The following is a 23,475-nucleotide window of genomic DNA, read 5'->3' as shown; positions in this document are numbered from 1 at the left end:
CCCCAGGACCCACGTAAGCCAGATGCACAAGGTGGTACATGCGTCTGGAGTTCGTTTGCAGTGGCTGGAGGTCTTGGCATGCCTGTTCTCTCTCTCTCTTTCTCTTTCTTTTTCTCTCTCTGTCTCTCTCAAATAAATAAATGAATTTAAAAACAAAAGCAAGAACATTGGTTTTCTTTAAAGTAAGCTTTATTTTGGGGGGAGGAGGACAGTTTTAGTCTATAAATAAGTACAGAGAGTTCCTGAATTCCAGCCATCCAGTTTCCTCTGGTTATTAATGTACATTATTACTATGATTGAACTGATGGTACTGGTATGTTATTATTGTTCTTACCTATCACTCATAATTTATTCACATTTGATTACTTTTTGCCCAATGTTCAATTTGTTTTATTGAATTTTTTTAATTGAAAATTTCCGTAATTATAGAAATAAGCCATGATACTTCCCTCCCCCCTCACTTTCCTCTTTGCAACGCCACCCTCCATCACATCCCCTCCCCCTCGCAATTAGTATCTCTTTTATTTTGATGTCATCATCTTTTCCCCTATTATGAGGATCGTATGTAGGTACTGGTGGTAGAGCATGACAAACTCATGGATATGCAGACCATTTTGTGTCTGGAGGAGCACGTTATAAAAAATCCTACCCTTCTTTTGGCTCTTACATTCTTTCCACCACCTCTTCCATAATGAACCCTGAGACTTGGAAGGTATAATAGTGATATTTCAGTGCTAACACTCCTCTGTCACTTCTTAGCACTAGAGTGACTTCTGAGTCATCTCAGAGGTCACTGACATCTGAAAAGAGAAGTTTCTCTTACAAAAAGTGAGAGTAGCATTAATATATGGGTATGAACATTAAGAGATGTGCTTACCGGGCAGTTTGATGAGAATCATATATACATTTAGCCAGACACCAGCAAGTGTTACACCTCTAGGACTCATGACCTCTCCCATCACAGGTTTCAAGTACCAGGTATGAATTTCCTCCTATGCAGTGGGCTTATAGTCCAATTAGAGAGCAGTTGGTTTCCTCCATAACAGACATGTCGCTATTGCACCTATTGTCTCAATTGGCCTTGCATACCAAACTTAAGGCTGGCAGTGTTCACTGACTTCTCTCTCACCCATATAGCTGCATGAACCAGCTTTCTGTGAGCTAATCTACACAGAGGAGATATTCAGCTCAGCTCTAGCAAGATTTCTCCATGATCTTGCAGCTCAAACATGTGGCATCTGCAGCAATAGTATCTTACCATCTATTCCTGGTGTGAAACCAAGAGTCTTGGCAATGGTCTGTAATGTTTTGGGGCATCAGGGACCTCTCTGGCAACAACTTATTGGAAGGTATACCATCCCTGGCACTGAAATTTTTCTAGTAACTATCTATGGCTTCTAGATGAACCATTGTTCAAAACTGTAGGTTTCCATATGGCTTATTCATACCCTCTTAGATTTTAATTAACCCTTCCCCAGCCCTTCCTTTACTCAATCTCTTCCCCTAACCTCACTTAGGCCTTTCCACCTCCAGTAATCTGTTCATCTACTTACATGTATATAATACCATTCTTTTAAGTCCTTCCCTCTCCTCCCTTCCATATATCCCCTTTCTAGCTTACTGGATTCTGCTACTGAGTTTTATTCCAACTCACATATAAATCTAAATATTTGTAACTAGGATCTACTTATGAGAGAGAACATGTGGTGCTTGGCTTTCTAGGCCTGGGTTACTTCACTAAGTACAATCCTTTCCAGATCCATCCATTTCCCAGCAAATTACATTTTTCTTTACTGCTGAATAGAACTCCATTGTATAAATGTACCACATCTTCATTATCCACCCATCAGTTGAGGGACATCTAGGCTGGTTCCATTTCCTACCTATTATAAATAGAGTGGTAATAAACATGGACGTGCAAGTATCTCTAAGGTAGTGCAAGGAGTCCTTACCATATATGCCTAGGAGTGCTATAGCTGGGTAATATGGCAAATCTATTTTTAGCTGTCTCAAGACCTTCCACACTGATTTCTATAATGGCTATACCAGTTTTTATTCCCACCAACAGTATAGAAGGGTCCATCTTTTTCCGCATTCCGACTCCTTGCCAGAATTTATTGTCATTTGTTTTCTTGATGATAGCCATTCTGACAGGAATGAGATGGAATTTCAAAGTAGTTTTAATTTGCATTTCCATGATAGCTAAAGATGTAGAACATTTTTCTAGATGTTTATAGGCCATGTGTATTTCTTCTTTTGAAAATTCTCTATTTAGTTCCATTGTCTCCCCTCCCCCCACCTTTTTTTTTGAGGTATGGTCTCACTGTAGCCCAGGCTGACCTGGAATTCACTCTGTATTCTCAGGGTGGCCTCAAACTCAGGGCAATCCTCCTACCTCTGCCTCCCAAGTGCTGGGATTAAAGGTGTGTGCCACCATGCCCAGACCTCATAGCCCATTTTTAAATTGGGTTGTTTGATTTCTCATTATTTGGTTTTTTGAGTTCTTTGTATATCCTGGATAGTAATCTTCTGTGAGATGTATATCTGACCCAGATTTCCTCCCATTCTGTAGGTTATCTCTTTGTTCTATTCACAGAGTCCTTTGCTGTACAAAAGGTTTGCAATTTCTTGAGATCCCAGTGGTTGATTAGTGGTTTTATTTCCTGAGCAACTGGGGTTATATTTAGGAAGCCATTGCCTATGCCAATATGTTGAAGGGTTTCTCCTACTTTTTTTCTGTAACATTTTTAGAGTTTCTAATATTAAGGTCTTTGATCCATTTGGATTTGATTCTTGTACATGGAAAGAGATAAGGATCTATTTTTATCCTTCTACTTATTGATATCCAGTTTTCCTAGCACCATTTGTTGAAGAGGCTGTCTTTTCTCTGATGAGTATTTTTGGCATTTTTGTCAAAAATCAGGTGGCTGTACCTGCCTGAACTTATATCTGGGTCTTCTTTTCTGTTGTATTGATCTACATTTTCTTTTTTGTTAGTGCCAGCACCAAGCTGTTTTTGTTACTATGGCTCTGTAGTATAGCTTAAAATCAGGTATGTTGCTACAACCAGCCTTATTTTTGTTGCTCAAAATTATTTTGGCTATTTGAGGTTTTTTCTTTTTGTAATTTCCAAATGAATTTAGGATTTTTTTTTTATTTCTGTGAAGAATGCCGTTGGAATTTTGATGGGGATTGCATTAAATGTATAGATTGTTTTTGGTAAGATTGACATTTTCACAATATTGATTCTTCCAATCCAAGAACATGGGATATCTTTCCATTTCCTTGTGTCTTCTGAAATTTCTTTCTTTTTTTTTTTTAATTTAATTTATTAGTTTTCATTTCAGTGATGAAATTTCTTTCTTGAGTGTTTTAAAGTTTTCACTGTAGAGATCCTTCACTTTCTTGGTTAGGTTTATTCCAAGGTACTTTATTATTTTTTTTAAATTTTTTTTTGTTCATTATTTATTTATTTATTTGAGAGTGACAGAGAGAGAGAGAAAGAGACAGACAGAGAGAGAGAGATTGAGAATGGGCGTGCCAAGGCCTCCAGCCATTGCAAATGAACTCCAGATGTGTGCGCCCTCTTGTGCATCTGACTAACATGGGTCCTGGGGAACTGAGCCTTGAATCGGGGTCCTTAGGCTTCACAGGCAAATGCTTAACCACTAAGCCATCTCTCCAGCCCTTTATTATTTTTTTGATGCAATTGTGAATGGGAGTGACTTCATCCTCTGTGTGTCCATTGTTAGTAAATAGCAAAGCTACTAATTTCAGTGTGTTTATTTTGTATCCTGCTACATTGCTAAAAGTGTTTATCAGCTCTAACAGTTTGCTGGTAGAGTCTTTAGGATCCTTTATGTATAGAATTATGTGATCTGCAAATAATGATAGCTTGATCTCTTCCTTTCCAATATGTATCCCTTTTATGTGTGTCCCTTGTTTATTGCTACAACTAAGATTTCCAGTACTATATTAATTAAAAGTGGGGACTGTGGACACCCTTGTCTTCCTGATTTTCATGGAAAAGCTTCACATTTTTTCCTGTTTAGTATTATGTTGGCTGTAGGTTTGTCTTTATTATGTTGAGATATGTTCGTTCTATTCTCAGTTTCTATAGGGCTTTTATCATGAGGGGATGTTAGATTTTGTCAAATGTCTTTTCTGCATCTATTGACTTGATCATGTGATTTTGGCCCTTCAGTCCATTTACATAGTGTATTACATTTATCGATTTGCATATGTTGAACCATCCCTGCATCCCTGGGATAAAGCCTACTTGGTCAGTGTGAATGATCCTTTTGATATATTCTTTTTTTTTTGTTGTTGTTCATTTTTATTTATTTGAGAGCAACAGGGAGAGAGAGAGAGAGAGAGAGAGAGAGAGAGAGAGAGAGAGAGAGAGAATGGGCGCGCCAGGGCCTCCAGCCACTGCAAACGACCTCCAGACACGTGTGCCCCTTTGCTCATCTGCAAACGTGGGTCCTGGGGAATCAAGCCTCAAACCGGGGTCCTTAGGCTTCATAGGCAAGCGCTTAATCACTAAGCCATCTCTCCAGCCCTTTTTTTGTTTTTTTGAGGTAGGGTTTCACTCTAGCTCAGGCTCTCTATGTAGTCTCTATGTAGTCTCAGGGTGGCCTCAAACTCACAGTGATCCTCCTACCTCTACCTCTTGAGTGCTGGGATTAAAGATATGCATCACCACGCCCGGCTTCTTTTGATATATTCTTGTATTCTGCTTGTCAGTGTTTTAAAAATATTTTATATTTATTCATTTGAGAGAGAAAGAGAGACAGAGGGAGGGAGGTAGTGAAGGAGAAGGAGAGAATGGGCTTGCCAGGTTCTCCAGCCACTGCAAACAAACTCCAGATACATGCACCACCTTGTGCATCTGACTTACATGGGTCCTGGGGAATCAAACCTGGGTCCTTTGGCTTTGCAGGTAAGCCCCACATTAACTACTAAGTCATTCCTCTAGACCTGTTTGTCAATATTTTGTTGAGAATTTTTACATTAGTTCATCAGGGAGATTGGTCTGTAATTTTTTTGTTCTATCTTTGTCTGGTTTTGGTATCAGGATAATGCTGGCTTCATAGAAGGAGTTTGGTAGTATTCCTTCCTTTTCTATTTTATGGAAAAGTTTGAGAAGCATTGGTGTTAATTTTTCCATGAAGGTCTGGTAATATTCACCAGTGAATCCCTCTGGGGCTAGCCTTTTATTTGGGAGATTTTTTTTTTTATAACTGCTTGGATCTCCATACTTGTTATAGGTCTATTTAAGTGGTTAATCTCATCTTGATTTAATTTAGGTAGGTCATATAGATCAAGGAAATCATCCATTTCTTTCAGCTTTTCAAACTTAGTGGAGTGTATATCCCTATGATTCTTTGAATTTCTTTGGTATCTGTTGTGATGGTGCCTTTTTCATCCCTAATTTTTATTAATTTGTGTCTCTTCTCTCTTTTGGTCATATTTGCTCTTGTTTATCCTTTCATAGAACCAATTCTTTTTTATGATTTTTGTAGTTTCTATTTCATTAATTTCTGTCCTTGTTTTTATTATTTCTTCCTGTCTGCTGATTTTTGGTTTGTCTTGTTCTTTTTTTCCAAGGCCTTAAGGTGAAGCATTAAATTGTTTACTTGTGACCTTTCTTATTTCTTTTTTTTTAATTTTTAAATTTTTATTTATTTATTTACTTGAGAGCAACAGACAGAGAGAGAAAGAGGCAGAGAGAGAGAGAGAGAGAGAGAGAGAGAGAGAGAGAGAGAATGGGCGCGCCAGGTCCTCCAGCCACTGCAAACGAACTCCAGACACGTGCGCCCCCTTGTGCATCTGGCTAACGTGGGTCCTGGGGAATCGAGCCTCAAACCGGGGTCCTTAGGCTTCACAGGCAAGCACTTAACCGCTAAGCCATCTCTGCAGCCCTAATTTCTTAATATAGGAACTGAAAGTTATCAGTTTCTCTGTCAGGACTGTCTTCATTGTGTCCTAAAGGTTTTGGTATGTTGTGTTCTAATTATCATTTGAATCTATGAATTTTTTGATTTCCTTCTTGATTTCTTCATTGACCCATTCATCTTTTAGTAGTGTACTGTTTAGTTTCCATGATTTTGTGTATGTTCTATATCTTTTGTTGCTGTTGATTTATAGTTTAATCCCATTGTGATCAGATAGAGTGCAAGGAATTATTTCAATTTCCTGTATTTGTTAAGATTTGCTTTGTGTTCTAAGATATGGTCTATTATTTGAGTATGGTTTATTGTTTTCCTGTTTCCTCATGTGTGTGTTTTTCTTTCTCTCCAGCATGAAGGATCTTTTCAAGTATCTTTTGTAGAGCTGATTTAGTGGTCTTATATTTCTTTAGCCTGCTTTTGTTGTGGAATGTCCTTTTTTTCTCCATCAATTTGGATGGATAGCTTTGCAGGATAAAGTAATCTTGGTTGACAGTTGTTATCTTTCAGTACTTGTAATCATTCCAAGCATTTCTGGCTTTTGAAGTTTGTGTTGAGTAATCTGGTGTTATCTGTTGAGCTTGCCTTTATATAAGACTTGATTTTTCTCTCTAACTGCTTTCAATATATTTTCTTTGGTTTGTGTGTTTAGTAGTTTAATTATAATATGGCGATGAGAGGTTCTTTCCTGATTTTGTCTATTTGGCATTTTAAAGGCATCACTTTCCCTACTTAGGGGGAATTTTCTTCTATGATTTCAATAAAGATACCTATTATGCCTTTGGAGTGAAATTCTCATTCTACTATATCCTGACTGCTTACGTTTGATCTCTTCATCATGTCCTGAATGCCTTGAAATTCCCATTCATGCCTTCCTGTTAGTTTGTCTTTGTCTTTGTTGGAATTTATTAGTTCAACTGAGCAATATATCCATTCAATCAAAACCAGCACAGAGTTTTTATACGAGTGTGGGGATTAAAACAGACAGATAATCTAAAGGGATGTGTTGCCCCACTCCCTTAATCTTATCAACTAGGAGGTTGAGATTTCTTGTCTGAAATAGGTTCCAAGTCAGCCTGGGGCCAGTCAGGTCCTGCCCCCAGTAATGACAGAAGAAAAAGACTGTATCACACAGCTTCAGGTTCGCTGAGATGAACTTCCAGACCAGGCACAGTTATGGAGGAAGGGATGTATTGAAGCTTACAGATCCAGGGGAAGTTCCATAATGGCAGAAGAAGCTGGCCTGCCTTCACAGGCCCAAGCAGAGACAGAAGCACAAGCCTAAAGGTCAAAAACCACAGCACACTTCAGGAGCTCCAGCTAGGCACACTTTGCATATCTTTAGATTGAAATCTGAAACCCACCACCACACCTTAAGATCCACCCAGTGACACCACCTCCAGCCAGGTGGCTGCAGATGCAAACTACAAACAATAAAGAACTGAATATATTGGGGCCCATGTATTCTATTCAAACTACCACAAAGACAAAGGCCCTATAAATCAGGAAACACCAAATGCAACAATAGTCAACACCAATATGTAGCTCATTTGAGAATGGTAAAGCCGACCAAAAATTTAACTCATAACCTGCCCTGACATGGAAGGTGAGATTAGCACTTCCAGTGCAGCTCGATGAACCTGGCTTTTGGGATGGCTTCCTACGTCCATCCCTCTCTGTTTCACTGTGGACTCAGTTAGGCTGCTTGGGTCTCTGGATCTGGTGTTCTGCTTGGCTGTGTTGGATGCTGTGGTTTTTATGTGTGTGTGTGTGTAGGGGGGAGGCGAATGAGTTCTTGGGTTGTTCGTGTCACTGGAGGATGCGGAAAGAGAGGTTGCACAAGGTGCCTGGAGTTGGATCTGCTCCGCTGGTCCCCTTCAGCAGCTGCTCAGTTGGTCCCTGCTGCCTTCTCCTTTGAGTGTCCTGACTTCGTGAGGAGGCTGACATGAGTGGAAAATCCCTTCATCTGGCTTCTGGTCCTGCCGCTCTGTGCAGCCCCGGCTGGGTGGGCATGTGGGTGGGGCTGCCCACATCCCAACCGGAGCTGCTTTTGCGCTTCCTGCTTGCAAGGAGCTCTGGGTCTCTCCTGTTTCTCTGCTGAGGTTGATAATTCTTTTTTTTTTTTTTCATTTTATTTATTTATTTATTTGAGAGTGACAGAGAGAGAGAGAGAGAGAGAGAGAGAGAGAGAGAGAGAGAGAGAGAGAATGGGCACACCAGGGCTTTCAGCCACTGCAAACGAAATCCAGACACGTGCGCCCCCTTGTGCATCTGGCTAACGTGGGTCCTGGGGAATAAAGCCTCGAACCGGGGTCCTTAGGCTTCATAGGCGAGCGCTTAACCGCTAAGCCATCTCTCCAGCCCGGTTGATAATTCTTTATACACCGTCCCTTTTCAGTAGAAGAGTGCATTTGACCGTTTTGCTGCTTATTTCTCCCCCTAGGCTGCTTTGGTGTGACTACTTTGCTGCCATCTTACCCAGAAGTCCCAATGTCCTATTTCTCCCCAAGACCAGACATTTAGTTCTCATGTCACCTGAAGGTCCTTTGACTATGACTGTTTCTTGGACTTTCTGTGTTTTTTAAAATGCTTGGCAGCTTTGAGGAGTCCTTCTCAGGTACTTTGTGGCATATCCCTCTACTTGGAATCTGATGTTTTTCACCTGGTAAAAAGAACAGGTTATAAAAAAAAACAAATAAGTCAGGCATGGTGAGGCCCTGGTGTGCCCATTTTCCCTCTTGCTGGCTCTCTCACCAATACATAAAGCTAAACCTGAGTTCATGCTAATGGATCCAACTCGTAAATTACTACTTGGGTCATTCTAGGCTCCTCTTACCTGTAAGCTCCCACAGCAGCAGTGAGAAACCTGTCACTATCTGCCACTTATCTACATAATTGTATGGTTTTGAGTACAGTGTTAATGTGCACTTAGTGTCTGCGCTTGCAGACTCCACTCATTGCTGGAGTCACTTAGGCCGTCGCTTCTTTTCCCCTCTCCCCTTTCCGTGAAGTGTTTTCATATGTTACATACATGCAGCTAGATTGTTTTGTCATACTCTGTGTTCCTTCTTGTGATTCTTCCAACTTCCTAAACAATGTTTAAAATACTTACCTATGTTTAGTTTGTGTTATAAGGTTTAATAGGCTTTGACAAATGCAGCATGTCATGCATTACAATTACAAATTTCGTACAAAAGAATGTTTTTAAATTTCTTTTTTTTTTTTCCTTATGTAGCCCAAACTGGCCTTGACCTTACTATGTAGCTGAGGATGACCTTGGACTCCTGATCTTCCTGCCTCTACTTCCCAAGGTCTGGGATTATAGACATTTGCCAAGAATACTTTTTTTTTTCAAGGTAGGGTCTCACTCTAGCCTAGCCTGACCTAGAATTCACTATGGAGTCTCAGGGTGGCCTCGAACTCACAGTGATCCTCCTACCTCTTCCTCCCAAGTGCTGGGATTAAAGGTGTGCATCACCATGCCTGGCAAGAATGCTTTTTGTAAAAGATTTTTTTCATTATTTTATTTATTTATTTGAGAGAGAGAGGGAGAATGGGTATGTCAGGGCCTCTAGCCACTACAAATGAACTCCAGACACATGTGCCACCTGGGAATTGAAACTGGGTTCTTAGGCTTCACAGGCAAATGCCTTAACTGCTGAGCCATCTCTCCAATCCCAGAATACTTTTATTGCCCTAAAAAAATATCATATGCAGGGCTGGAGAGATGTCTCAGAAGTCAAGGCACTTGCTTGTAAAGCCTAATGACCCAGGTTCGATTACCCAGTACCTACGTAAAGCCAGATGTACAAAGTGGTGGGCACATGCATCTGGGGTTCATTTGCAGTGGCTGGAGGCCCTGGTGCACCCACTTTCTCTCTCTGCTTGCAAATAAATAAATAAAAATATTTAAAAAAATTTTTAATGTCATATGCTTCATTTCTTCAAAGCTCTCATGCCTCAAGCTCCTAGTGACTGTGGATTTTTCTACTGTCTCTGTGCTTTTGTCTGTTCCAGATTCTCATATAATTGAAATCAAATTACATATAGCCTTTTAAGTCTGACTTCTTTCACTTAGCTATATGTATTTAAGGGTAATCCACATCTTTCTGTGGCTAAATAGATCCTTAATTTTCATGGCTGAATAGTATTCTATTGTATGGATATGACACTGTTCATCCATTCATATATGGTTCTCAGCTTCTAAAATTTTTTATTTATTTATTTATTTATTTATTTATTTATTTATTTATTTATTTATTTGAGAGCGACAGACACAGAGAGAAAGACAGATAGAGGGAGAGAGAGAGAATGGGCGCGCCAGGGCTTCCAGCCTCTGCAAACGAACTCCAAACGCGTGCGCCCCCTTGTGCATCTGGCTAACGTGGGACCTGGGGAACGAGCCTCGAACCGGAGTCCTTAGGCTTCACAGGCAAGCGCTTAACTGCTAAGCCATCTCTCCAGCCCTCTAAAAATTTTTAAATATTTTATTTATTTATTTAAGAGAGAGAGAAATAGGCAGGGGGAGAGAGGGAGAGAGAGAGAGAGAGAAAGAAAGAGAGAGAGAATGGGCATGCCAGGGCCTTTGGCTGCTGCAAACAAACTCCAGATGCATGTACCTCCTTGTGCATCTGGCTTATGTGGGTCCTGGGGAATTGAACCTGGGTCCTTTGGCTTTGCAAGCAAGCACCTTAACCACTAAGCCATCTCTCTAGCCCTTGTTCTCAGTTTTGAGATGTTACAGATAAAGCTGCTCCAAATGTTTGTATGCAGGGTTTTAAATTTTTATTTATTTATTTGCAAGGAGAGACAGGGAGTGCCTGAGAGAGAGAGAATGAGAATGGGCATGTCAGGGCCTCTCACCACTACAAACATACGCTGGATGCATGCTCTACTTTGCTTTTGGCTTTATGTGGGTACTGGGGAATTGAACTCAGGCTGTCAGGATTTGCAAGCAAGCACCTTTAACCACTGAGCTAGTTCTCCAGCACTATATGATGTTTTTTTTTTTTTTTTTTTTTTTTTTTTGGTATAGATGTAGTTTTCAGATCAGTTCAGTAAATATTACCAGTGAGGTTGCTGCAGTTTGTATTAAGACTATATGTTGAATTGGGGCAATGGCTCAGTGGGTAAACGAGCTTGCTTGCAATACCTGAGGTCCTAGCTTTGATTCCCCAGAATCCACACAAAGCCAGATGTACAAAGAAGCACTTGCAGAGACTAGAGACATGGCTCATAAGGCATTTGCCTGCAAAGCCTAACAACCCAGGTTTGATTCCCTAGTATACGCATAGAACCAGATGCACAGTGGTACATACATCTGAAGTTTGTTTGCAGTGGCTGGAGACACTGGTGCATCTATTCTCATTCTCTCTTCCTCTCTCTCTTCTCTATCTTACATGCTTGCAAATGAATTAAATAAAATTTTTATTTTATTTTATTTTATTTTGGTTTTTCGAGGCAGGGTCTCACTCTAGCCCAGGCTGACCTGAACTTCACTATGTCATCTCAGGATGGCCTCAAACTCACAGTGATCCTCCTACCTCTGTCTCCCGAGTGCTGGGATTAAAGGCTTAATAAAAATATATTCTTAAAAAGAGGCACATTCCTTCTCACTCATTCTCTTTCTCCCTCTCTGCTTGCAAATAAGTACATATAAATATTAAAAAGACTATGGATAGCTTTGTAAGAAATTGACAAACTGTCCTCCACATTGGTTGTAATATTTTTAATATATTTTATTATTTATTTATTTGACAGAGAACGAGGGAGAGAGAGAGAGGGAGAGAATGGGCATGCCAGGGCCTCCAGCCACTGCAGACAAACTCCAGACGCATGTGCCCCCTTGTGCAGCTGGCTAACATGGGTCCTGGGGAATCCAACCTGGGTCCTTGGGCTTTACAGGCAAATGCCTTAACCACCAAGCCATCTCTCCATCTCTCCAGGTTGTAATATTTTACACTCTCCTCAGGGCATGTTTTAAAATTTCAGATAATATATATATATATATAAATGTTGGCATCAAATTTAGATTGTCGAAAAATTCACCAGTGAGCAAATGGCTCCTTTGAAATAAGGTGCTTTACGAGGCGTTGTCTGTATCTCACCACCCTTGAACCAGAGTCTCGCTTGCCTTAACAGTGTTTTGGGATCTTTCAGCTAAGGCGGGTCTTTGGAAACTGTCTGCCACCCTTTCCACCCAAGCACTATCTGGCCATGACCTCATCTATGGCTGATGAGAGGAGGCGGCAGTTGGAACGATACTTACAAGATGGTACGTACTTGAAATTTGCTTTGTAGCTGTGTTGCAACGTAAGTTACACGTCACAAGATTCACTGTTCAGTGGTGTTAACATAATTATGTAATTGTGCCCACCATCGCTGCGTTCTGCTTTCATGATGTTGTCATCCCTCCAGAAGGAAACTTTGGGCCCATTCTCAGGTCTTTCCACTTTCTTTTTTTTTTTTTTAAAGTTACATTGTGTTTTTTTTTTTTAAATATTTTTTATTTATTTATTTGAGAGCGACAGACACAGAGAGAAAGACAGATAGAGGGAGAGAGAGAGAATGGGCACGCCAGGGCTTCCAGCCTCTGCAAACGAACCCCAGACGCATGCGCCCCCTTGTGCATCTGGCTAACGTGGGACCTGGGGAACCAAGCCTCGAACCAGGGTCCTTAGGCTTCACAGGCAAGCGCTTAACCGCTAAGCCATCTCTCCAGCCCTCCACTTTCTTTTCTTAAGTATACTTTATATACTTATTTGAGAGAGAGAAAGAAGGAGAGAGAGAGAATGGGTGCTCCAGGGCCTCCAGCCACTGCAAATGAACTCCAGATGCGTGCGCCCCCTTGTGCTCTGGCTTACATGTGTCCTGGAGAGTTGAACCGGGATCCTTTGGCTTTGCAGGCAAACGCCTTAACTGCTAAGCCATCTCTGCAGCCCAGGTCTTTGCATTTTCACCTTCTCCCACCAGGACTGGCAACCATGACTCTCATTCCTTTCTGTGCATTTGCTTATTCTGGACATTTCATGGATATGGAGTCATACCGTACGTGTTGCTCAGGTTGAGTCTTTAAAATAGTCTATGATTTGCCGTTGGGTGTTTTGTGTTGGCTCTGACTATCGAAATAAGCTCTCACACAAAAAGAGGGTTCAGAGTCAAAAAGCCAAATTCTGAGCCAGGCGTGGTGGCGCATGCCTTTAATCCCAGCACTCGGGAGGCAGAGGTAGGAGGATCGCCATGAGTTCAAGGTCACCCTGAGACTCCATAATGAATTCCAGGTCAGCCTGGGCCAGGGTGAAACCCTACTTTGAAAAACCAACCAACCAAACAAACAAACAAAAAAGCCAAATTTGGGGGCTGGAGACATGGCTTAGTGGTTAAGGCACTTGCCTGTGAAGCCTGAGGACCCAGGTTTGATTCTCCAGGTCCCACCTAAACCAGATGCACAAGCTGGTGCATGTATCTGGAGTTCATGTGCAGTGGCTGGAGGCCCTGGTGCACCCATTCTCACTCTCTCCACCTCTCTCTCTCTATCTCTCATATAAAATAGATAAATAAAATGTTTAAAACTAGATCTTAAAAAAGCCAAATTCTGTATCTATTTGTATTAGTTACTCTGTTTATTGCTGTGACAAAACTGACAATAAGTTAAGGGATGGCAGGCTTATTGTGGGTTATGGTTTTGGAGGGTTCAACCCATCATGATGGGGAAAGTATGACAGCATTCATAATCAAATTAAAATCCAAATATTCAAAGTTTTTGTTTAAATTAGAAGTCTGGTGCTGGAGAGATGGGTTAAAGGTTCTTGCTTGCAAAGCCTGATGGCCTGGGTTTGATTGCCCAGTACCCACATAAAGCTAGATATACAAAATGACACGTGCATCTGGAGTTCATTGGTTGTGGCAGATTATCTCCCTCTCTCTCTGTGTATGTCTGCCTCTCTCCTTTTTTCTCTCTTCAAATAAATAAAAATATTTTAAAAAATGAGTTATAAATATGTCTCTACGTGTAAAGTATATGCAGTGATTGGTAAGTCTCTCTCCCACCCCAGATGCTGGCCTCCATAAGGAGATACTCATTTGGTGGCTTGTGTATGCCCCAGAAGCAATCTGTGTGTGCACCAGAGTGTATGTACTTCCTTTTTTCCCCCCAAATATTTTTTTTATTTATTTGGGAGAGAGAAAGAGAGAGAGGGTGAGCGAGTGAGCGCCAGGGCCTCCAGCCACTGCAGACGAACTCCAGACGCATGTGCTCCCTTGTGCATCTGGCTTATGTGTAGAATTGAACCAGGATCCTTTGGCTTTCCAGACAAACGCCTTAACTGCTAAACCATCTCTCCAGCCCTACATACATCCCTTTTCATTTCCCTTTCATTCAATGTAAATTATGGTTTATGATACATGTTTTTCTGTATTTGGTATTTTGGGGTCTGAGCGTGTGGTGGGTGGTATATGTGAATATATATGTCCATGTGTGGGTGCAGAAGTGTGTGTAGGTCCCACACATGTATATGGAAGCCAGAGGACAGTCTCAGGCGTCATTCCTCAGGCATTATTCACCTTTTTTTAAAAAAAATATTTTATTATTTATCTGAGAGAGAGAAAGACACAGGGAAAGAAAGAGAGAGAGAGAGAATGGGCGCGCCATGGCCTCCAGCCACTGCAAACTAACTCCAGATGCATGCATCCCCTTGTGCATCTGGCTTACGTGGGTCCTGGGGAATTGAACCAGAGTCCTTTGGCTTTGCCAGCAAACGCCTTAACCACTAAGCTATCTCTTCAGCCCTTTTCACCTTTTTTGACATAGGCTCTATCTCTGATCTGGAATTTACCAAGTAAGCTTGACCAGCTGGCCGATGAGCCCCATGGATCTGCCTTGTCTCCACCCCCCCTCCCCCCCGCCCAGCACTGAAATCATGAGCCTAGGTCACCATGCTGGATTTTATCTTCTACTTGAATTCTTGGGATCAAATTAGGTCCTCATGCTTGCAAGGCAAGCACTTTACCAACTGAGCCTTGCCTACATCATTTTATCCTTAAAATGATTCTGTGTCTTGCCTAAGATCAAGGACACTCTTACATAGCCACCTTAGAAGTATCAAAATCCGGGCTGGAGAGATGGTTTAGTGGTTAAGTGCTTGCCTTTGAAGCCTAAGAACCCAGGTTCGAGGCTTGATTCTCCAGGACCCACGTAATCCAGATGCACAAGGTGGTGCTTATATCTGGAGTTCGTTTGCAGGGGCTGGAGGCCCTGCTGGGCCCATTTTCTTTCTCACTTTCTGTCTGTCACTCTCAGATAAATAAATAAAAATTAAAAAGTATCAAAATCCAAAAATCAACATTATCTAGCTAGCTGTGTATTCTTAGCTGTATCAATTGATTTGATGTAATATATTTTCAGGGTAGGACCTTAAGGTGTTAGGTGTGGCTCTTAAGACTCTCAGAGTATCTACAAAGATGTTCTTAGGGGTTGAGTTTCCCTGCTATAGGAGTATTCAAGCAGGCTGAGTGGAATAAAATACAGGTAGATTCTAAAATTTAACTAAACACTGTACACATTCAATCCAAAACAGCCCCGAGTATGTATGCAAGAGTAGTTATTATAATGACCAGATCCTCTATCAACAAAGAGGTTTAGATTTCTGGTCTGTTGAGGGATCCAAGTCAGCTTGTGACCAAGTGAGACCCTTCCCTGGTGCAATCCCAGTTACCTTGGGTGATTTTGGTCTCAATCAAGTTGCTGCCTGGGTCGTCGGGCTGCTGTTCTGATTTCTGGAGCTGGGCACTTGCTTTTCCTACGGGGCAAACCGAGCCGCTGCTGCTGCCTCTGCTGCTGCTGTAGCTGCCACTGCTGGAGCCACCACTGCTGCTGAAGCTGCTGCTGCTGTGTCCACTGCCGCTGCTCCCCCTGAAGCTGCTGCTGCGGGATCTGCTGCTGCTGCCGCTCCTGGGTCTGCTGCTGCTGGGGCTGCTGTTACGGGTGCTGGAGCCGCTGATGTTGCTGCCGAACTCTGCTCCTGCTTGGGTCCCGCTGTCAGCCCAAGTTGGCGTGGCCGGGTCCCGGGCCGCTGCTGTGTTCGCTGGAGCTGGGCTCAGGCGGTGGGGGAGGGGAGGGAGCCGCGGCTGCTCTGCTTGTCTCGCTGCTCCACGTGTTCTTCTACCTCGCGGTCTGCTCCTCCGCTGCTCGCTGCCGCTCTCCCCTCACGTTTCCCGAGTTGCGGAGAGCGTGGTGTGAGGGGAAAATCCCGCACCTGGCTTTTCCTGCGGCTCGAGCCGAGTCTGGCCGCTTTCTGCTGCGCCGCGGCCGCTGCGGTTGGCCGAGCTGCCGGAGCCGCTTTTCCCACCTGTGCGGGCTCTGGATGCTCTATAACTCTTCTACTTCTCCGCTGCCGCTTCAATTTCCTATACACCTCACTTTTTAGTAAAAGTGTGTATTTTGCTGAGTTTTTTTGGTCTTTTTCCCCCCTAGGCTGCTTTGGCGTGGTACCTACGCCGCCATCTTAACCGGAAGTGGGTCTCAACATTATCTAGAAACCTTCTTTACACTTATTCAAACCAACAAATTCACTAATATCCCTCACATCTAAAGACACATTTTTTTTTCTTTTATATGTTGACTTTTTCCTATTAAATATATCTTTGGGGCTGGAGAGATGGCTCAGAGGTTAAAGGTGCTTGCTTACAAAGCCTGATCACTTGGTTTTGATTCCCTAGTACCCATGTAAAGCCCGATGCATAAAGTGGTACATGCGTCTGGAGTTCAAGAAGCCCTGGCATGTTCATTCTCTCTCTCTCCCCCCTTGCAAATACATAAACAAAAATATTTTTAAAATAATCTTAGAATTTTTCTACATGAACAATTATGAATTTACCTCATTACTTTGTATTATGAGTAAAATTCTAGAAGTCACCTATTTCCAATTTTTGGGCAATAGAACCTATTCCTCTTTTTAGACCTACTGAGTTAGTCCTTTCAAGTCTGAATGTAATCTGTCTGGATCCATAGGATCAAGATGTCTTGTGTGTCGTCTTTCACAAGGTCAAGTGATCACAGTGCAACATAGTGTCATCCCTCAAGGTTTGGACTCCAGAATCGGACCCAGGGTCAAATCCCACTTTCATTTTTTATTTTATTTACTTATTTGCAAGCAGAGAGATAGATAGAGAGACAAAAAGACAGAAAGAACAGGCATGTCAGTGCATCCAGCTGCTACAAACAAACTCCAGACATAACTGTGTGCAGCTGGTTTTACGTGGCTACTGGGGAATTGAACCTGGGTCCTTTGGCTTTGCAGGCAAGCACCTTAAGTGCAAGTCATCTCTCCAGCCCTTAAAACAATTTTCTCTTTACAAATTTTATTATTAGATTGAGAGAGAGAGAAAAGAAGAAGGAGGAGGGAGGAAGGGAGGGAGGGAAGGAAGGAGAGAATGAGCATGCAAGGGCCTCTAGCCACTGCAAAAACTCCAGATGCTTGTACCACCTTGTGCATCTGGCTTACATGGGTACTAATGTTGCAGTCAGGTTCACATTGCTGGTAGAAATCACCTAACTAAGACCAGCTTGTGGGAAATGAGGTTTATTTTGGCTTGCAGGCTTGAGGGAAAATGATGGCATGAGCAGAGGGTGGATATCACCCCTGGCCAACATCAGGTGGACAATAGCAACAGGAGAGTGTGCCAAACACTGGCATGGGGAAATTGGCTATAACACCCATAAGCCCGCCCCCAACAATACACTCCTTCCAGGAGGCATTAATTCCCAAATCTCCATCAGCTGGGAACCTAGCATTCAGAACACCTAAATTTATGGGGGACACCTGAATCAAACCAGCACAACTAGAGATTGAACCTGGGTCCCTAGGCTTCACAGGCAAGTACCTTAATTGCTAAGCCATCTCTCCAGCCCCCCCTTAAAAAAATTTGTATATGAGGGGTGTGCCTGTACCACTGCATGCCTGTGATCCTCTCCTTCCACTTTGAGACAGAGTCTTCTGGGAAGGCCGACCTAGCACCCTATCTGGGGCACAGCCCTGAATTTATAAAAAACTAACTCCTGGAATTTTCCTGTCCAGAAATGGAGAAACTTCTAGGAACAGAGTCTGCGAAATAGAAGTAACCCCCCCAACCAGGAGTGAGCTAGCTGCCTCTAGCAGCAGCCTGAGGAAAAAAGAAACTGAAGAGAGGTTTAGTTTCAGCCGTTAGCAAACCTGCTTTGTCTGACATCATCGCTGCTCTGATGTCACTGTGGCTCTGAGTTTCTCTGCATACAGGTGCTTATTGGCACTTGTATCGAACAGCCAAAAACCAGCAATACACGAACAAGCACACCAGTGTATGAGCAAAGGGTGAGGAACTGTCAACTTTGGGTAATCCTTAAACATTTGCTAAAGGAAGGGGCTTAGGGGTGTGACCTGCTGGACACTGCTGATCTAGAACACACACACTCTGATCACAAGAGCAATCACACTTAGGCCCACCTGTTGGCTTCAATAGAAATGTAGGCCTTTGGTTACTGACCTTGTCTCCAACACTATGATCACTACTTCTTTTTCTTCAAATTTTTATTAACAACTTCCATGATTATAGAAAATATCCCATGGTAATACCCTCCCTCCTCCACTTTCCCCTTTGATTTTTTTTTTTTTTTTTTTTGAGGTAGGGTCTCACTCTGGTCCAGGCTGACCTGGAATTAACTCTGTAGTCTCAGGGTGGCCTTGAACTCACAGCGATCCTTCTATCTGTGCCTCCCGAGTGCTGGGATTAAAGGCGTGCGCCACCACGCCCGGCTCCACTTTCCCCTTTGAAACTCCATTCTCCCCATCTCAATCAGTCTCTCTTTTATTTTGAAGACGTGATCTTTTCCTCCTATTATGATGGTCTTGTGTAGGTAGTGTCAGGAACGATGAGGTCATGGATATCCAGGCCATTTTGTGTCTGGGGAGCACGTTGTAAGGAGTCCTACCTTTCCTGTAGCTCTTACGTTCTTTCCGCTGCCTCTTCCGCATTAGACCCTGAGCCTTGGAAGGTGTGATAGAGGTATTGCAGTATTGAGCACTCCGGTCAGTTCTTTCCAGCCCATGATACTTTCTGAGTCGTCCTAAGGTCACTGTCATCTGAAAGTAGAAGGTTCTCTACCAAAATGAGAGTAGCATTAATATAAGGGTATGAACATTAAGAGAAGTGCTTACTGGACATTTTGATAAGCATAGTGTATACATTTATCCAGACAGCAGCAGACATTACACCCCTAGGGCTCATGACTACCCCTGTTTTAAGTTTTCAGTATCAGGGATGTATTCCCTCCCATGGAGTGGGCCTCTAATCCAATTAGAGGGCAGTTGGTTTCCACCATGACAGACGTGCCACTATTGCACCCATCGGCTCATTTGGCCTGGCTGACCAAATATAAGGCTTGCAGTGTCCCCTGTTGAGTATTTTCACTGGTAATTTCTCTCTCTCCCATTGAACTGCACGCAGAATGGCTTCTTCGAGCTTTCTGTCAGCTGGTCTACATGGAGGAGGTTATCAGCTCAGTTCCAGCAGGATTTCTCAGTGGCCTTGCAGCCCAAGTATGTGGAGTCTTCAGCAATAGGGTCTTACCATCTACTCCTGTTGGGAAACCAAGGGCCTAGGCAATGGCCTGTAATGTTTTGGGGGCATCAGGGGTCTCCCTGGCCAACAACTCACTGGAAGGTATCTCATCCCTGGCACTGAAAATTTTCTAGCAACAATCTATGGCTCCTGAGTGTTCCATTGTCCAAAAAAGTAGGATTTCTTTTTGTTTTTCGAGGTAGGGTCTCACTCTAGCCCAAGCTGACCTGGAATTCACTATGGAGTCTCAGGGTGGCCTTGAGCTCACAGTGATCCTCCTACCTCTGCCTCCCAAATGCTGGGATTAAAGGCATGCACCACCACGCCCAGCTTGATCACTACTTATACGTGCATGTTTGCTCTGAGTCAAGAGTCCAGGCCACTGAGGAAATCGGGGCAGAAGCATAGCTTAAGATCAGTCGGCATCTTTCAACATTGTTTGTCAATGCTGATCATCTGTGCTGGTCAGGCCAAAGGTACACCAAGGCAGAGGAAACCTAGTCACATTGCTGTAAGTGGGTAGGTTGGACATAATTGTAAGATTAAGTTTAGGGCAAGATACAAGTAAAGAATTGAGCATCTCCCGGCAGTTGTTTTGGAAAATTTATTTCTAAGCTCCACAAGAATAATTCTTTCCCATAGTTCAATCCTGTATTTCATTCTCACAGTTCATCCATGTATCTTACTAAACTGAGCGTTCATACCCTCTTGTTGCATCTCTGCTGTTTTGTGGGTGGGGGGTGCGTGTCATGTGCGCATGTGTGTATGTGCGATGTGCGCATGTGCGCCCTTGTGGTGTCCCATGCTTTTGCCTGAAGCAGGATGTGCTCTCTGATGGTGGCCCAACCCGAGACTGAGTGTCCTGCTCCATTGTTCTTCCTCTGCCTATTCACATTTGAGCTGGAATCTTTTTCTCCTAAGGATCCCAAAGCTTGCTGGTTTTATTTTCTCCCGGAGCTCTGGTAATTCTAGGGTCTCTGTTCTCCGTGAGACTGGAGTTACATATGGGCATGGCCACCCCCAGCTGCTTACGTGGGTCTTGGGGATGGAACGTGAGCTATCTCTCAGGCCGCCTTAGGCCCTCATGCTTGTGTGGGAAGTGGTCAGCTCTCTCTCCTCCTCCTCCTCTCCTCCTCCTCCTTCTTTTTCTTCTTCATTTTGAGGCAAGACCAATAGACTGGCTTTTTTAGTTGTTGGTTTTTTTTTTTTTTTTTTTTTGAGGTAGGGTCTCTCTCTAATCTAGGCTGACCTGGAATTCACTCTGTAGTCTCAGTGTGGCCTCAAACTCACGGCGATCCTCCTACCTCTGCCTCCCGAGTGCTGGGATTAAAGGTGTGCGCCACCACGCCCAGCTCAGACTGGCTTTTTTTAATGAGAGAGAGCAAGAGAGAGAGAATTGGTGCTTCTTGGCCTCCAGTCACTGTAATCTACTGTGCCACCTTGTGTGCATGTGTGACCTTGGACGCTTGCATTACTTTGTGTGTCTGGCTTATGGAGGATCTGGAGAGTCAAACGTGAGTCCTTAGGCTTTGCAGGTGAGCTCCTTAACCACTAAACCATCTCTTCATCATGATCCCAATTGTATAGTAAGGTGAATATTGAACAGTATGGGTATGCATGAATAACCTAGGCTCCCGGGAACTGGTGCCACATGGTGGGCTCATATTGTCAAAACCATCTCTCGAGGGGAGTGTCTTTTGGAATGTCCTAAATTTGAGAAGCCTCCCTCACTTTAGGGGGACCTTCACTGCACCTGTGAGGCTTTGAGACCCCCTTGAAAGACTCAGAGCCATTTATAGATTCCAAGCAGGCGCATGTTAACTTGGCTCACCGTTTTATGTTTTTCAGTAACTGCGGACCCCAATGTGTTGAGAAGTGATGTCTTCGTTGAGTTTTTAAAACTGGTACAGCTGGTAAGCTTGCTGTAGCTTACTCAGGCCATGCTTTCTGCAGATCATGTGTGTTTCCCGCTTGCGCAAGCACACGTGCACAGGCCTGCTGTGGCCTCAGGCCTGCCGAGCCCAGACTTTGGTAGATGGAGTCATGTCTAGTAAACTGAAGAATGATTCTGTCTTTGGAAGCTGGGACTCTAGATGGAAATGAAGTGTACCACTCAGTATGATCGAAGCAGATTCCTTTTCTGTAGGCTTGTACATCCCATCCTTCTTCAAGCCGGCCCCGAACAAGGTAGCATCCAGGGAAGAAGAAGAGCCGTTGCTTTATCCTTAAGGATCCGGTGCTGAGATTGGAGCCCAGGTGCTGCAGCTGAGGTTGCCAAGAGTATACAATGAGGACCTCAGGACAATGGTCCCGCCAGCTACCGCTTGTGTATTAACCTCCCCTTGGCTGTACTGTAAATAGAGAAAAATCCATCTGGACAGAGTGGATATCATCCTCCTTCCCTTGTAAAGAACCTTGGCCACTTGCCCCTCAGCTGAAACTTTGCTAAGTCGATGTGTTATGTGCATTGCTTGCCACAGTTGTACATGTAGGGACATTTAAAAAAATTTTTTTGTTTAGTTATTTTATGATAGAGAGTGGGAGAGAGAAAAAAATGGGCACACCAGGGTCTCTAGCCACTGCAAATAAACTTCAGATGTGGGTGCCATCTTGTGCATATGGCTTTATGTGGGCACTGAGCAATCAAACCTGGGTCCTTGGGCTTTGTAGGCAAGCGCTTTAACTGCTGAGCCATTTCTCCTGCCCCATATGTGGAGACATTTTGATGCCTGCACTCATGATTGATGATGCCTAAGCTGATATTGAAGGTTTGCAGGCTGAATAGGAAGGGAGATTATATATATATATATATATATATATATATATATATATATGTTCTAGGTTTTTGTTTTTAATTTTTATTAACATTTTCCATGATTATAAAAAAAAAATCCCATGGTAATTCCCTCCCTCCCCCCTGACACTTTCCCCTTTGAAATTCCATTCTCCATCATATTACCTCCCCAAGGGTTTTTTTTTTTTTTTTTTTTTGATCCCCTTTGGATAAAAACAACAGTTCCTGGAGGTGTGGGGAAGCTCAGGACTGATAGTGATGAAAGGGAAGCAGGAGGGCGACTGTACTCTCATCTCACTGTCCATGGCCAGACTCTCATTGCCCAGTGGAGTGCTGGACAGGCGATCAGCAGATGTCATCACTGCAGGGGAAGGAGGTGGCTGAGCTCACAGGGAGATCACTCCCGCAGGGCTGGTGCGAGGTTGAAGGAAGAGCTCCAGGAGCAGGGGAGAGGTAGCTTCCGCACCTGGATGGTATCATTGCTTCTCATACGTCCAAGGGCTGCCTCTGCCTAGTGGTTGTTGCCAGAAAAGCCCATGTTCCAGCCCTGGCCCTTCAGGCCTATGGAAACAGAAGAACATCTTCTTTCCTCTGGGCAGGGACATGCTGCGTTGAAAATAGGAGCACATTTGACCTTCTAGGAGTCCTTCAGGAAAGCCTCCATTAAGAATGACCAGTTGTGGGCTGGAGAGATGGCTTAGCAGTTAAGGCGCTTGCCTTCAAAGCCAAAGGACCCAGGTTTGATTCCCCAGGACCCACGTAAGCCAGATGTACAAGGGAGCGCATGCATCTGGAATTCGTATGCAGTGGCTGGAGGCACTGGTGCGCCCATTCTCTCTCTCTCTCACACACTCGCTTGCTCTACCTGCCCATTTCTGTATCTCCATCTCAAATAAATATATTTTATTTTCATTTATTTTACAGAGTAAGAGGGAGAGAGATAATGGGTGCGCCAGGGCTTTTCTTTTTATTCTTACCACTAGCAGTATCAAAGCAATACACTGGCAGCTGAGGGTGATGAGTGGCACTCTGTGTTCCTCCTGCGTCACCTCCTGAACGCTCAGCACAGCCGTCAGAAGGGAGCACTGGTGATTCTTGTTTCAGAGCTGCAGGAATAAGTTGTATATAGAGTCACAC

At 43.3% G+C, this 23,475-nt stretch overlaps 1 protein-coding gene across 8 annotated transcripts in view; it reads left to right on the top strand.

Moving 5' to 3' along the window:
• The window catches only part of Snx31 (sorting nexin 31), a 78,600-nt gene that overhangs the window by 14,357 nt on the left and 40,768 nt on the right, over window positions 1-23,475 (top strand). For 4 of the 8 annotated variants that reach the window (XM_045144241.1, XM_045144242.1, XM_045144239.1 and 1 more), the window contains 2 exons: window positions 12,093-12,225; window positions 21,393-21,457. The exons of 1 other annotated variant lie outside the window; for it this stretch is intronic. In XM_045144241.1, coding sequence (XP_045000176.1) covers window positions 12,093-12,225; window positions 21,393-21,457 — 198 coding nt within the window. The remainder of the gene's footprint in view (window positions 1-12,092; window positions 12,226-21,392; window positions 21,458-23,475) is intronic. 3 more of the 8 variants (XM_045144244.1, XM_045144245.1, XM_045144243.1) reach the window with 1 other exon arrangement.

The sequence above is a fragment of the Jaculus jaculus genome, chromosome 2, assembly GCF_020740685.1.
Source record: "Jaculus jaculus isolate mJacJac1 chromosome 2, mJacJac1.mat.Y.cur, whole genome shotgun sequence".
Taxonomy (NCBI): domain Eukaryota; kingdom Metazoa; phylum Chordata; class Mammalia; order Rodentia; family Dipodidae; genus Jaculus; species Jaculus jaculus.
The sequence above is the reverse complement of the archived record's forward strand: the minus strand, read 5'-3'. Positions and strand labels throughout refer to the sequence as shown.